General features: G+C 43.4%; 1 protein-coding gene across 1 annotated transcript in view; it reads right to left on the bottom strand.

Annotated features, from left to right (window-relative positions):
- Nucleotides 1-262: 262 nt before the first annotated feature.
- The window catches only part of LOC112226575 (protein kinase C, iota), a 69,201-nt gene continuing 55,552 nt past the window's right edge, over nt 263-13,911 (bottom strand). Inside the window, exons 8-17 of the mRNA XM_024390981.2 lie at nt 10,871-10,926; nt 10,548-10,724; nt 10,021-10,205; nt 9,642-9,777; nt 9,371-9,458; nt 9,049-9,174; nt 8,043-8,122; nt 7,715-7,804; nt 4,071-4,186; nt 263-2,413 (exon numbers count right to left, since the gene is read on the bottom strand). Of these exons, the coding sequence (XP_024246749.2) occupies nt 2,326-2,413; nt 4,071-4,186; nt 7,715-7,804; nt 8,043-8,122; nt 9,049-9,174; nt 9,371-9,458; nt 9,642-9,777; nt 10,021-10,205; nt 10,548-10,724; nt 10,871-10,926 (1,142 nt within the window). The 3' untranslated portion in view covers nt 263-2,325. The remainder of the gene's footprint in view (nt 2,414-4,070; nt 4,187-7,714; nt 7,805-8,042; nt 8,123-9,048; nt 9,175-9,370; nt 9,459-9,641; nt 9,778-10,020; nt 10,206-10,547; nt 10,725-10,870; nt 10,927-13,911) is intronic.

The raw sequence follows: 13,911 nt of genomic DNA on the forward strand, positions 1-13,911 counted from the left end.
TGAGAGTATTTCAATAGTGTTTGCTCGACTTCTCAAATAAAAGTTTGAGTTGCGATTTCTTATCCGTGGCTGTCGGAGCCAAATGGGTGGCAACGTCACGTGACCACGGAAGACAAGCTGCAGCAAGTACTGAACAAAACAGAATCCTGAACAACATCCTAATTAATGTTTACCAACATTAGCTAGCCAACTTATTGATACATATTTGTTATAAACCCCTCCGGTTCATTGCAAGATGAACAGACGGGAAGATAGCCAGACGAAGGGAAATAAAATGTTTATTTTTGTTTCAGTTCAGTAGGTTCCTCTGGATGAAATCACGCATATTCATCATCCAAGGGTTTCCATACAGGGTTCACCCAATAGCAATATTACCAATTACCAATGTAGTGCTCAATCATTAGTTACAGCAAATTCTATTTGAAAAAAGTAACAAAGCAAAAAAGACACGACAATATAAAGTAGCATGGTAAACATTGTGTTCATTCCTTCAATCACAACACGGCCCCGCTAAAAACACTCCGGATGTAATTCGAATGGCACCCTACTATTCCATGTAGTGCACTACTTTTGACCAGGATCTATAGATGCCATTTGGGCCACATACTTTATACTCTTAACCTTAGTTAAATTCTTCAGCGACATCTCAACAGAAGAATTGGTCTGCGTTACAAATTGGCACCCTATTCCCTACATAGTGCAGTCAAAAGTAAGTAGGGAATAGGATGCCATTTAGGCCAACATTAATTTTTAAATAAACTATTTGGGGAATATAATATTTTGCTTTTATATGCGTTGTATTTATAGTGTTTGTCATTTCTCAGATTATAAGAAAATCTCAAGAAATCGTTGTCAGAAATGGTTCAAGAATCAGTGATGGTCCATTTGTATAATGTAGCAATCAGAATCAGACTGTAATGGAGAAAACAGTAGGGGGAAAAAGTGAAAACAGAAATAAGACTTTCAGAAAGGCATTGTATAGTACAAATGAACAAAGAAAAAAAATGTCATACGTAGTTTCTAAGATTAGAAAAGCATGTCTTCCTACTGTATATATACTGTACCTTTTTCAACGTACCACCAAGACATCATTAACATCTTCTCTAGAAAATATTTGTTGGTCCTGTGTGAACAATAGATTGCATGGATGGTCTATATCTGCATAGACTAATAGGGTCTGTCCCAAATGGCACCCTATTCCTTATATAGTGAGCTACTTTTGACCAGGACCCATAGGAGTCCCCAAACTTAACTAGTGCTCCAGCCCTACCTGTCCTCTCTCCACACAGTCAATTGTTCTATTCACAGTTTGGTTGCATCCAAAATGGCACCCTATTCCCTTAATAGTGCACTTTTCGTAGTGTAGAATACATTTGTAATGCACTTGAGACATAGGGTGCATTTGAGATTTGCCCTTTGTCAGTATCTATGTTAGTGTTGGTTGGCTGCTGAGGTTCCAGTCAGTCACTACATCCTGTAACCATCTCTGTACTGGAGGTTGCCATGACAACTACTGTAAACAAACAATAGTGGGCCAACCTATGTGGTTCTGACAGGACACCAGGCTTGAAGACAACGTGACACTTTACGACAATGCCATCATACATAGAGAACAGCTATTTCATTGAAAAATATATAGATTAGTGTTTTTTTTTTTTTAAAGGCTAGTGTTGTCTTGTTCTTCCTTCCTCTACAAACATGGTGCTGCAACAAAGCTAATAATACATGTAGGTGATGTAAATCATTCAATTGTTTTCAACCATGTCCCCCTGATAATCTGGTTTAAAGCTAAAAAGGTCTGGTTGGGAACCACTGGTCTAAACATATATCCATCCTCAATGATTTTTAATATGTACAAATAAAATATCCATCAAACATCACCAAGTAGAAAATAAGAGGGTTAGTTCGTTCTCTGTGGACTGTCTGTGTCCCTCTTTCCCCGCCCCTTTGTCTCATGTAAACTAGGTACCCAACCACCTACAAGCCTCATTGGTTACTGAGAACAGGCTCCAACGAGGAAATCAGTGTGGATTTGATACATGATCCAAAAATAATTAAAAGAGAGAAGGTAGATTTTAAGGACTAGTGGTTATAAATGGCAGAGTGGCTTCCGTCCAAAATGGCCTCCTATTCTCTAATGCACTACGTATGGTATAGGGTGCCAAATGGGACGCGTCCACACTATGGGAGATTGGTTTGGCAAGTTAGCATCTCATGTCTGAGAGTCCCGATGGCTCTCTCCAACAGCAGGGTACTTGATGGTGACGCCGTCGCTGGGTTGTCTGGTAACCATGCAGAGTCAAGAAGACGCGGTGTGCAGCATCCTCACACACACTCCTCAGCTGACATCAGGAGAGGGTTGATGTACTCAAACCCTTCAAACTCCGACTGGTCGATCTTCTTCACTGCATCACTGCAAAACAGACAGGAAACAAACAAACAGTTATAGGGGAGACATATGACGATATTGATCAGTAAGTAAATCGCTTCTCATACCACCACTAAATAATCTAGTAAACTGAACAGACATCATAAAGCATTGATTTAAATGATCCATGAAGAATGACGGACGGACGGAGACAGAGCGACGGGCCCTGGTTAAAATTACACTGAACAAAAATAAACGCAACAATTTCACAGATTTAACTGAGTTACAAGTTCACATAAGGAAATCTGTCAATTGACAAACTCATTGGTCCTTAATCTATGGATTTCAAATGACTGGGAATACACACATATATCTAAAAAAAAAAAAGTTAGGGGCGTGGATCAGAAAACCAGTCAGTATGTGATGTGACCACCATTTGCCTCATGCAGGCTGTTGATTGTGGCATGTGGAATGTTGTCCCACTCCTCTTTAATGGCTGTGCGAAGTTGCTGGACATCGGTGGGAACTGGAACAGTGTCGTACAGGTCGATCCAGAGCATCCCAAACATGCTCAATGGGTGACATGTCTGATGAGTATGCAGGCCATAGAAGAACTGGGACATTTTCAGCTTCCAGGAATTGTGTACAGATCGTTGTGACATGGAGCCGTGCAATATCATGAAACATGAGGTGATGGCGGTGGATGAATGGCATGATAATGGTCCTCAGGATCTCGTCACAGTAACTCTGTGCATTCAAATTGCCATCTCTAAAATGCAATTGTGTTCATTGTCTGTCGCTTATATCTGCCCATAACATAACCCCACCGCCACCATGGGGCACTACATTCATAACGTTGACATCAGCAAACCACTTGCCCACACGACAACATACGATGTCTGCCATCTGCCCGGTACAGTTGAAACCGGGATTCATACGCGAAGAGCACACTTCTCCTGCATGCCAGTGGCCATTGAAGGTGAGCATTTGCCCACTGAAGTGGCTACAATGCCAAACTGCAGTCAGGTCAAGACCCTGGTGAGGCCATAAAGCATGCAGATGAGCTTCCCTGAGACAGTTTCTGACAGTTAGTGCAGAAATTCTTCAGTTGTGCAAACCCACAGTTTCATCAGCTGTCCGGGTGGCTGGTCTCAGACGACCATGCAGGTGTTGAAGCTGGATGTGGAGTTCCTGGTGTGGTTATACGTGGTCTGTGGTTGTGAGGCCGGTTGGACGTCCTGCCAAATTCTCTAAAATGACATTGAGGCGGCTTATGGTAGAGAAATGAACATTACATTATCTGGCAACAGCTCTGGTTGCCAATTGCAAGCTCCCTGTAGCATTGTGTTGTGTGACAAAACCACACATTTTAGAGTGGCCTTTTATTGTCCTCAGCACAAGGTGCACCTGTGTAATGATCATGCTGTTTAATCAGCTTCTTGATATGCCTTGATATGTCAGGTGGATGGATTATCTTAGCAAAGGAAAAATGTTAACCAACAGTGAAGTAAACAAATTTGGCCCCAAAATTCTAAAAATGTCTAGGATCTTATTTCAGCTCATGAAACCAACACTTTACATGCTTGTTTCCATTTTATGTTCCGTACAGTTCACTATATATGGTGCCATTTGTTCTTAACTGACTTGCCTAGTTAAATAAAAGGTATATTTGGGACGCATACAGAGACAGACAGATACTCACTCATCATCAGGCGTGAGCTGGATAGGCTCGTTGGTGAATTGGGCGTCAAAGTTGTCTAGTCCAAACTCTCCTGAGATGTTGGGTTTGAATGGAGGAACCACCTGCTTCTGCTCCATCTGAAACAACAATGCAACAAGGTCACAGGACACACAGCATTGAGGTCAAAGAGACACACAGTACATTCGAGAAAGTATTCTGACTCCTTGACTTTTTTCACATTTTGTTACATTACAGCCTTATTCTAAATGGATTAAATAATCTACACACAATACCCCATAATGACAAAGCGAAAACAGGTTTTTAGAGATTTTTGCAAAGGTATTAAAAATAAATAAATGTAAAAAAGTATTCAGACCATTTGCTATGAGACTCGAAATTGAGCTCAGATGCATCCTGTTTCCAATGATCATCCTTGAGATGTTTCTACAACTTGATTGGAGTCCACATATGGTAAGTTCAATTGATTGGACATGATTTGCAAAAGGTACACACGTGTCTATATAAAGGTCCCACATTTGACAGTGCATGTCAGAGCAAAAACCAAGCCAGGAGGTTGAAGGAATTGTCCGTAGAGCTCCGAGACAGGATTGTGTCGAGGCACAGATCTGGGGAAGGCTATGAAAAAAATGCCTGCAGCATTGAAAGTCTCAAAGAACACAGTGGCCTCCATTTTTAAATAGAGGAAGATTGGTACCACCAATCCTAGAGCTGGCCAAACTGAGCAATTGGGGGAGAAGGGTCTTGGTCAGGGAGGTGACCAAGAACCCGATGGTCATTCTGACAGAGCTCCTGTGTAGATGGGAGAACCTTCCAGAAGGACAATCATCTCAGCAACACTATCAATCAGGCCTTTAAAATAAAAGGCGCATGACAGCCCGCTTGGAGTTTGCCAAAAGGCACCTAAAGACACTCAGACCATGAGAAACAAGATGCTCTGTTCTGATGAAACCAAGATTGAACTATTTGGCCTGAATGACAAGCGTCACGTCTGGAGGAAACCTGGCACCATCCCTACAGTGAAGCATGGTGGTGGCAACATCATGCTGTGGGGATGTTCTTCAGTGGCAGGGACTGGGAGACTAGTCAGGATCGAGGGAAAGATGAACGGAGCAAAGTACAGAGAAATCCTTGATGAAAACCTGCTCTAGAGCACACAGGACATCAGCCTGGGGCGAAAGTTCACCTTCCAACAGGACAACGAGCACACAGCCAAGACAACGCTTCGGGACAAATGTCTGAATGTTCTTGAGTGGCCCGGACGTGAACCCTGATATAATATCTTTGGAGAGACCTGAAAATAGCTGTGTAGTGACACTCCCCATCCAACCTGACAGAGCTTGAGAGGATCTGCAGAGAAGGGGAGAAATTCCCCAAATACTGGTGTGCCAAGCTTGTAGCGTCATACCCAAGAAGACTCTAGGTTGTAATCACTGCAACAAAGTACTGAGTAAAGGGTCTGGATTCTTATGTAAATGTTATATTTCAGTTTTTACAATTTAATATTTTTGCAAACATTTCTAAAAACCTGTTTTTGCTTTGTCAATGTGGGGTATTGTGTGTAGATCGATGAGAAACAAGAAACCCATTTAATTCGTTTTAGAATAAGTCAAGGGTCTGAATACTTTCCGAATGCACTACACAGCTGGATAATCTTGTTTAAAATAATGTATATGAAGCGACTTAGTCCAGCAAGCACCATGTTACAACCAAATGAGCCTTATTTACAAAGAAGTAACGTACAAATTCCCCTGAAAATAGTTTAGAACCATTTTAAACCACAGAAAAAATATTCACGTGGCTAACAAATAATTGCACCAAAAGCCAATCTCTCTCTCTCCTTTGAAGCTGTGAGGCAGCCTGTGGATCAGCGGAAACTCCATTGTTAAGTCAGAACACAAACAGACAGGCAGCCTGCAGGGTGTTCACCCAGCACTACCACCCCCTGGAGGTAGAGGAGAGTGCAGGGCAAGGCTACGTGTGAGGTGAGACTGAGCGGAGGGGGAGCCAGCTCAGACAGCCAGTCAGCAGACAGGGTAGACCCTACTGGGAAAAGAGGTCAAGCTGCTCCTGAGCTGGCCTGGATGCCTGTCTGGAGGCCAGCCTGTCTGTCTGTGTCAGGGTGGAGTCAATTCCTTTGAAATTTTCCCAGCATTAGGACAATAACACGTTTCTGAATTTGAAAATTGAGGTTAGCCAAATGCTCTTAATTCTCTGGTGGTGACCCTCTAATTACAATAGAATCACTGTGACACTGGCCACTTAGTGCTGACTTTTATAGTCCAGGAATAGGCTTCATCTGGGTCTGGAAAACCTGCCCTTAGAGAACCGATACAGCCATGGTTAAATCAAATTGGCCCTCAACTATGACCTTTTCTTTTAAACTATGTGGAAAGACAATATGAGAATTGATTTCTCACGGTCCGTCATTCGTGTTTAAGTACATTTTCATTGGTGAGAATTCTGCTTCTGCTGCTTTGTTTGAAAACAATGATCTCTATATCCACATCGATGGAACAGTAGTGGAGAGCGTAGCAAGTTTTAAGTTCCTCGGCATACACATCACAGACAAACTGAATTGGTCCACCCACACAGACAGCATCGTGAAGAAGGCGCAGCAGCGCCTCTTCAACCTCAGGAGGCTGAAGAAATTCGGCTGGTCACCAAAAGCACTCACAGACTTCTACAGATGCACAATCGAGAGCATCCTGGCGGGCTGTATCACCGCCTGGTACGGCAACTGCTCCGCCCACAACCGTAAGGCTCTCCAGAGGGTAGTGAGGTCTGCACAACGCATCACCGGGGGCAAACTACTGCCCTCCAGGACACCTACACCACCCGATGTTACAGGAAGGCCATAAAGATCATCAAGGACAACAACCACCCGAGCCACTGCCTGTTCACCCCGCTATCATCCAGAAGGCGAGGTCAGTACAGGTGCATCAAAGCTGGGACCGAGAGACTGAAACACAGCTTCTATCTCAAGGCCATCAGACTGTTAAACAGCCACCACTAACATTGAGTGGCTGCTGCCAACACACTGACTCAACTCCAGCCACTTTAATAATGGGAATTGATGGGAAATGATGTAAAATATATCACTAGCCACTTTAAACAATGCTACCTAAGATAATGTTTACATACCCTACATTATTCATCTCATATGTATACGTATATACTGTACTCTATATCATCTACTGCATCTTTATGTAATACATGTATTACTAGCCACTTTAACTATGCCACTTTGTTTACATACTCATCTCATATGTATATACTGTACTCGATACCATCTACTGTATCTTGCCTATGCCGCTCTGTACCATCACTCATTCATATATCTTTATGGACATATTCTTTATCCCCCTACACTTGTGTGTATAAGACAGTAGTTTTGGAATTGTTAGTTAGATTACTTGTTGGTTATTACTGCATTGTCGGAACAAGCATTTCGCTACACTTGCATTAACATCTGATAACCATGTGTATGTGACAAATAAAATTTGATTAGATTTGATATATTGGTCATGATGCTCTATCTCACCTAAACACTAGATATAGTAGGAGAGATAGTGACAGAGTTGCATTAAAGAGAGAGAGAAGAGAGAGCAGCGAGAGGGGAGAAGAGATAGAAGACAATGACTCACAAGGTCCCAGTCTACGTTTCGGAAGAAGGGATGACCCATGATGTCAGCAAAGCCTGTCTGGGGATGACAGCCTAGCCGCTCCTTAGGTTCCTGGGAAAAGAGAGAGACAGGGAAGGAGGGAAAGAGTGGGGAGAGAGAGGAAGGAGAAAGAGAGGGATAGATAAACAATGAGTTCAAGAGCATCGATATGAGACAGACGAGGAGAGGGATGGAGGATGGAGAGAGGGAGGGAGGGAAAGAAGGAGAATAAAGGTTCATTACATCATGGTCAGAGGGCAATGTGACATGACCTTGTTAGGAATGAACTTTGTGTCTGGTAGTTAGTTACCTTGTTGAGGAAGCCCTTGAGAACGCTGGCAGCTTTGACTGACAACGACCGAGGAATCCTGATCTGTTTTTCCAATATTACTACAGAGAGGAGACAGAGGATATTAGACTGTTATTTATTGAAACAGTTACTTAGTTAGGACCTAACTAACAAGGAAACAAAGTCATATTTACACACACATTACCCTAGAGCACTTTCAGGAAGTGAACAAGTGCAAGCTCGTTGGAGAGTAGGGTACTAGAGAATAGGACCCAGCCATCCAGTAGGTCAGCTGTTATATAGAGATGTGTGTGAGTGTTACTTCGATCTGTCTCATGCCCCTCTCCCCACTGGTGTGATTACTACCTCTGAGGGTTTAGAGCTAGTCACCTCATACAGGTACTTGGGAGTACGGCTAGACGGTGCACTGTCCTTCTCTTAGCACATATCAAAGCTGCAGACTAAAGTTAAATCTAGACTTGGTTTCCTCTATCGTAATCGCTCCTCTTTCACCCCAGTCTTTTCAGTTCGCTACAGCTAACGACTGGAACGAGCCGCAACAAACACTCAAACTGGACAGTTTTATCTCAATCTCTTCATTCAAAGACTCAATCATGGACACTTACTGACAGTTGGGGTTGCTTTGTGTGATGTATTGTTGTCTCTACCTTCTTGCCCTTTGTGCTGTTGTCTGTGCAAAATAATGATTGTACCACATTTTGTGCTGCTACCATGTTGTGCTGCTGCCATGTTGTGGTCATGTGTTGCTACCATGCTGTGTTGTCATGCTATGTTGTTGTATTAGGTCTCTATTTATGTAGTGTTGTGTTGTCTCTTGTCGTGATGTGTTTTGTCCTATATTTGTATTTGATTTATTTTTAATCCCAGCCCCCATCCCCGCAGGAGGCCTTTTGCCTTTTGTTAGGCCATCATTGTAAGTAAGAATTTGTTCTTAACTGACGTGCCTAGTTAAATAAAATAAAAAATACTTTGGAAGAGGTAGTTTGAAGTATTGTGTGTGTGTTACCTTGGAAGAGGTAGTCTTCAGTGTTCTGGTCTGGGTTGTCGGAGCTCCCTACGATGTCGAAGGGCGACCGTCCAGCCATCATCTCAAACATCAGCACCCCCAACGCCCACCAGTCCACACTGAAACCTGAACCCACACATTGACAGAAAGTCATTCAAATGCATTTGCCTTACATTTCAATATAAATACACATAAGAGAACATTCTCGTAGTGTGCAAACGAGGAAGAGCATGGATATCTATAATGACGTGTGAATAATATAAATCGTCTTCTGCTTCTGAATCTGAAGCAAATGGGCATTATTTGTAGCAGACAGTCTTACCATAGTCCTCTCCTCTTAGTATCTCGGGGGCGATGTAGTTGGGGGTTCCACAGAATGTACTGGTGGTGTCTCCTGGCCTCAAGCCCTCCTACAGTACCCAGGGAGCACAGCAGTCAGCACACACATCTCACAGCGTAGAGGCATTAACACACAAACACTTCAGAGCTTACATGGCATTAACACGCACGAGCACACAAACACAAAAAAAGACACACAGACAGAAACACACAGGCATAAGCATGCGCATGGACAGCCCCCCCCAAACACTCACCTTGCACATGCCATAGTCAGTGAGTTTGATGTGTCCCTCTGACTCCAGCAGCACGTTGTCCAGTTTGAGGTCTCTGTAGATGATGCCTCTCTCGTGGAGGTAGTTCAACGCCAAGCTGATCTCTGCTGAGTAAAACCTGACAGAGAGAGAGATGGAAAAGAACCGGTCAGACTCACACACACAGACATCACTGTCTGAGAGCTACACAACTAAATCACCAAGCTCTTCATCAGTTGAATTTAAGGGTCGTGTTCGTTAGACCCCAAACAGAAGAAAATGTGCTAAAACAAGGGACTACCAGGATTTTCAAATGCAAAAAGTTCTGTTGCGTACCCTAGTGAACATAACTCAAGTGTAGCTATGACATCATTGTTCAAACCTGGCGTGTTCCTCAGGTAGCTTCCTCTGTCTCTGCATGTGGAACATCAGGTCTCCTCCGTTTACATACTCTATGACAAAGAACAGTCTGCTCTCAGTCTGGAAACAGGAGTGTAGCCCAACTAGGAATGGGTGGTTGGATGCCTGCTCAAACACGTGCTTCTCTGTCTGGACCCAGTCAATATCCTACAACCCAGAGAATAACACACACAGGATGCGTTTGGAAATCCAGTAGACTTAAAATCATATCACACACTTAGAAAAGCTAAATAAGCAGACATAACCAGGCAGCCATCTGAAGAGAACAGACAGAGTGAAAGAGTGGATGTGACAAGAGTGAGTGAGTGGTGTTGACAGATCTCTATTGACAGACAGGTAACAAAAGGTCAGGACAGAGCAGCCTCTCAGACAGAGGAGGGATGGCACAGATGATTGATCAGGTAGCGCCTGTCAACGTGTCAGACCAAGTGTGTGTGTTTCTTCAGAGTGTGTGTGTGTGTGCGTGCCACTCCGTCTGTGTGTGTTTACCTCATCGTCGTTGACCAGCTCCTTCTTGACGACCTTCATGGCGTAGATCCTCTCAGTCTTCTTGAGTCGGACCAGCAGGACCTTCGCATAGCTGCCCCGTCCGATCACCCTCAGCAGGTCAAAGTCCACCAGACCCAGACTAGACGCTGACTTCCCTGTGTCTCTGCTGCTGCGTGCCTACAGGACGGAGGGATGGACAGAAATAGGCATGAGATATGAGATGGATGGACAGGCAGACAGGTTGCCATCACTCTCCCATACAACAACTTTGGCAACAAACACACTTCTCTCACTCACACACAATCGCAGTCCATCTTCCTCACCTCTTTCTCTTCTCCATTGTAGTTTAGACTCTCACTAGAATCTTTGTTCTGATGACCTGAGAGAGCGAGAGTGACAGATAGGGGGAGAAAGAAAGCAGGAGCAGTCACATATCCTCCCAGACACTAGAGGGCAGACATGCCAACATTGAAGAAATTTTATGAGTACCAATTCAGCGGCACCCCCAGCCTCGCGGACCCCATGACGGAGTGTGTGATACCCACACTGCACCTTTTTAAGCCTAATGATGTTGGCAGAAGACTGCCTCAGTAAGAATGGTAGGCTATAGACTTAAGGGCACTTGATAATTGGCTACCATTCATTCAACATGCCTTTGTCATTGGTGAACTGACTATCACATCACTAGCAGCCTACAGTTGACATACAGCTATATCAATAACATACACCTACTACTCTAACAGTCCAACATAACTTTCTGTGAAGGACAGTATTCGCGGAACAGCTTTCTCTGCCATGTCTGTATCCATCCACGCAGCAACACGCACTGAACTACTGCAACACCGCACGTTTCCTTGTTGGTCAATGTGCTCGTGCTTACTACCGTTGCGGAGATCAAAGTATGTGTGGGCAAGAAAGTGTTCTTGCTTAGTTGACTGAACGCTGTAGCTACAGTAGCTTCTGAAAGTATTCACATCCCTTGACTTTTTACACATGTTGTTGAGTTACAGCCTGAGATTTGAATGGATTCAACTGATATTTGTCATCCCTGGCCTATACACAACATCCCATAATGTCTGTGGAATTATGTTTTCAGATTTAAAAAAAATATTAATAAAAAATGTAAAGCTGAAATGTCTTGAGTCAATATGTATTCAACCCCTTTGTTAAGGAAAGCCTAAATACATTCAGGAGTAAAACTGTTCCTAACAAGTTAGAAGTTGCATGGATTCACTCTGTATGCAATAGTGTTTAACATGATTTTTGAATGACTACATAATCTCTGTACCCCACACGACAACCATCTGTAAGGTCCCTTAGTCAAGCAGTGAATTTCAAACACAGATTCAACCACAAAGACCAGGGAGGTTTTCCAAAGCACATTGAATATCCCTTTGAACATGGTGAAGTTATTAATTGCACTTTGGATGGTGTATCAATATACCCAGTCACACCAAAGATACAGATGTCCTTCCTAACGCCGTTGCCGGGGAGGAAGAATACCGCTCAGGGATTTCACCATGAGGCCAATGGTGACTTTAAAACATTTACAGTGTTTAATGGATGTGATATGAGAAAACTGAGGAATGATCAACATTGTAGTTACTCCACCATACTAAATTAAATGAGAAAGAAGCCTGTACAGAGTAAAAATATTCCAAAACATGCACACAATTTCTTTTTACCTGAATACAAAATGTTATGTTTGGGGCAAATCCAACATATCACGGAGTACCACTCCATATTTTCAAGCATCGTGGTGGCTGCATTGTTACGGGTAAGCTCATCATCGGCAACGACTAGGGAGTTGTTTTTTTAAATAAAAATAAATGGAATAGAGCTAAGCACAGGCAAAATCCTAGAGGAAAACCTGCTTCAGTCTGCTTTCCAGCAGATACAGTCAAATTCACCTTTCAGTAGAACAATAACCTAAAACACAATGCCAAATATTCACCGGAGTCGCATACCAAGACAGCTTTGACTGTTCCTGAGTGGCCTAGTTACAGTTTTGACTTCAATTGGCTTGAAAATCTATGGCAAGACTTAGCTGTCTAGCAATGTTCAACAAGAACATAAGAAGGTGCAACTATTGTACAATCCAGGTGTGCAAAGCTCTTAGATTTAACCAGAAACTCAAAGCTGCAATAGCTGCTAAAGGGGTGTGAATACTTACATAAATTAGATATGTATTTCATTTTGAATACATTTGATCAATTGTCTAAAAACACATTTTCATTTTGTCAGTATGGGGTATTATTGTGTGTAGATGGGTGAGAAAAAATATCTAGTAGTGCTTGTACGCTTGACTAACACATACCATTTTGGAAAATGTACTTCGCAAACAGTTTCGTTGTTCATTTTCCCTACCCTTCTTCCTCAAACATCAGTGGTATCAACGAACGAAGTGGAGAGCTGCCATCCAGTTCGAGGGAGGAAAATAGTACTGCGACTACTGGGGGAGTGGGCCGGAGCTCTACAAATTTTTCCTCTGCACCCAATTCTTCTGATTGGTTCAGCTCCAACTTCAGACAGTTGAGTCAAAAACCACAATGTGCTTTGAACTAGAAGTAGAGATCTGTGCGGGACTGACTTATTCAAACTGCTCCCGCCTGCACACACAGCTTTTATTACGCCAACCGCCCACACCCGCTGGGCTTTTTCTCCCCAATTTCGAACTTGTCTCATTGCTGCAACTCCCCAACGGGCTCTGGAGGCGAAGGTTGAGTCCTGAGCCCTCCGAAACATGACCCGCCAAACCGCGCTTCTTAACACTTGCCCGCTTTACCTGGAAGTAAGCAGCACCAATGTGTCGGAGGAAACCCTGTTCACCGAAGTCAGCCTGCAGGTGGCCAGCCAGCCACAAGGAGTCGCTAGAACGCGATGATCCAAGTAAAGACGCCCGTTCAAACCCTTCCCTAACTCGGACGGCACTGGGCCAATTGTGCGCCTCCCTATGGGACTCCCGATCATGGCCGGTTGTGTTACAGCCCAGGATTGTACTCGGGTCTTTAGTGACGCCTCTAGCATTGCGATGCAGTTCCTTAGACCGCTGCGCCACTTTAGTCTAATCATATTTAATTTCTTTGGAAAGATAACTTCCACGTGATTCTCTGTCCATGCATAGACAGCCTACTCTACTTCATTGACACCACACATATACTAGGCGCACTTGATCTCGCACGCTCAACTAGGAGAGGTAGGCTACTTCACTTGAAGCAGCAACATGTGTGAATACTGCGACAAAGATGTGCTTTTAATACAAGAGGTAGGTCTAACACATACAGGGCAGAAAGACTACTGTTTCCAAATAATCTAGACTGCAATGATCTCTGTTGGGACCTGCAGGTCTCATGCAGCCCTCCAA

Source organism: Oncorhynchus tshawytscha, linkage group LG28 (assembly GCF_018296145.1).
Source record: "Oncorhynchus tshawytscha isolate Ot180627B linkage group LG28, Otsh_v2.0, whole genome shotgun sequence".
In the NCBI taxonomy this organism is placed as follows: Eukaryota; Metazoa; Chordata; class Actinopteri; order Salmoniformes; family Salmonidae; genus Oncorhynchus; species Oncorhynchus tshawytscha.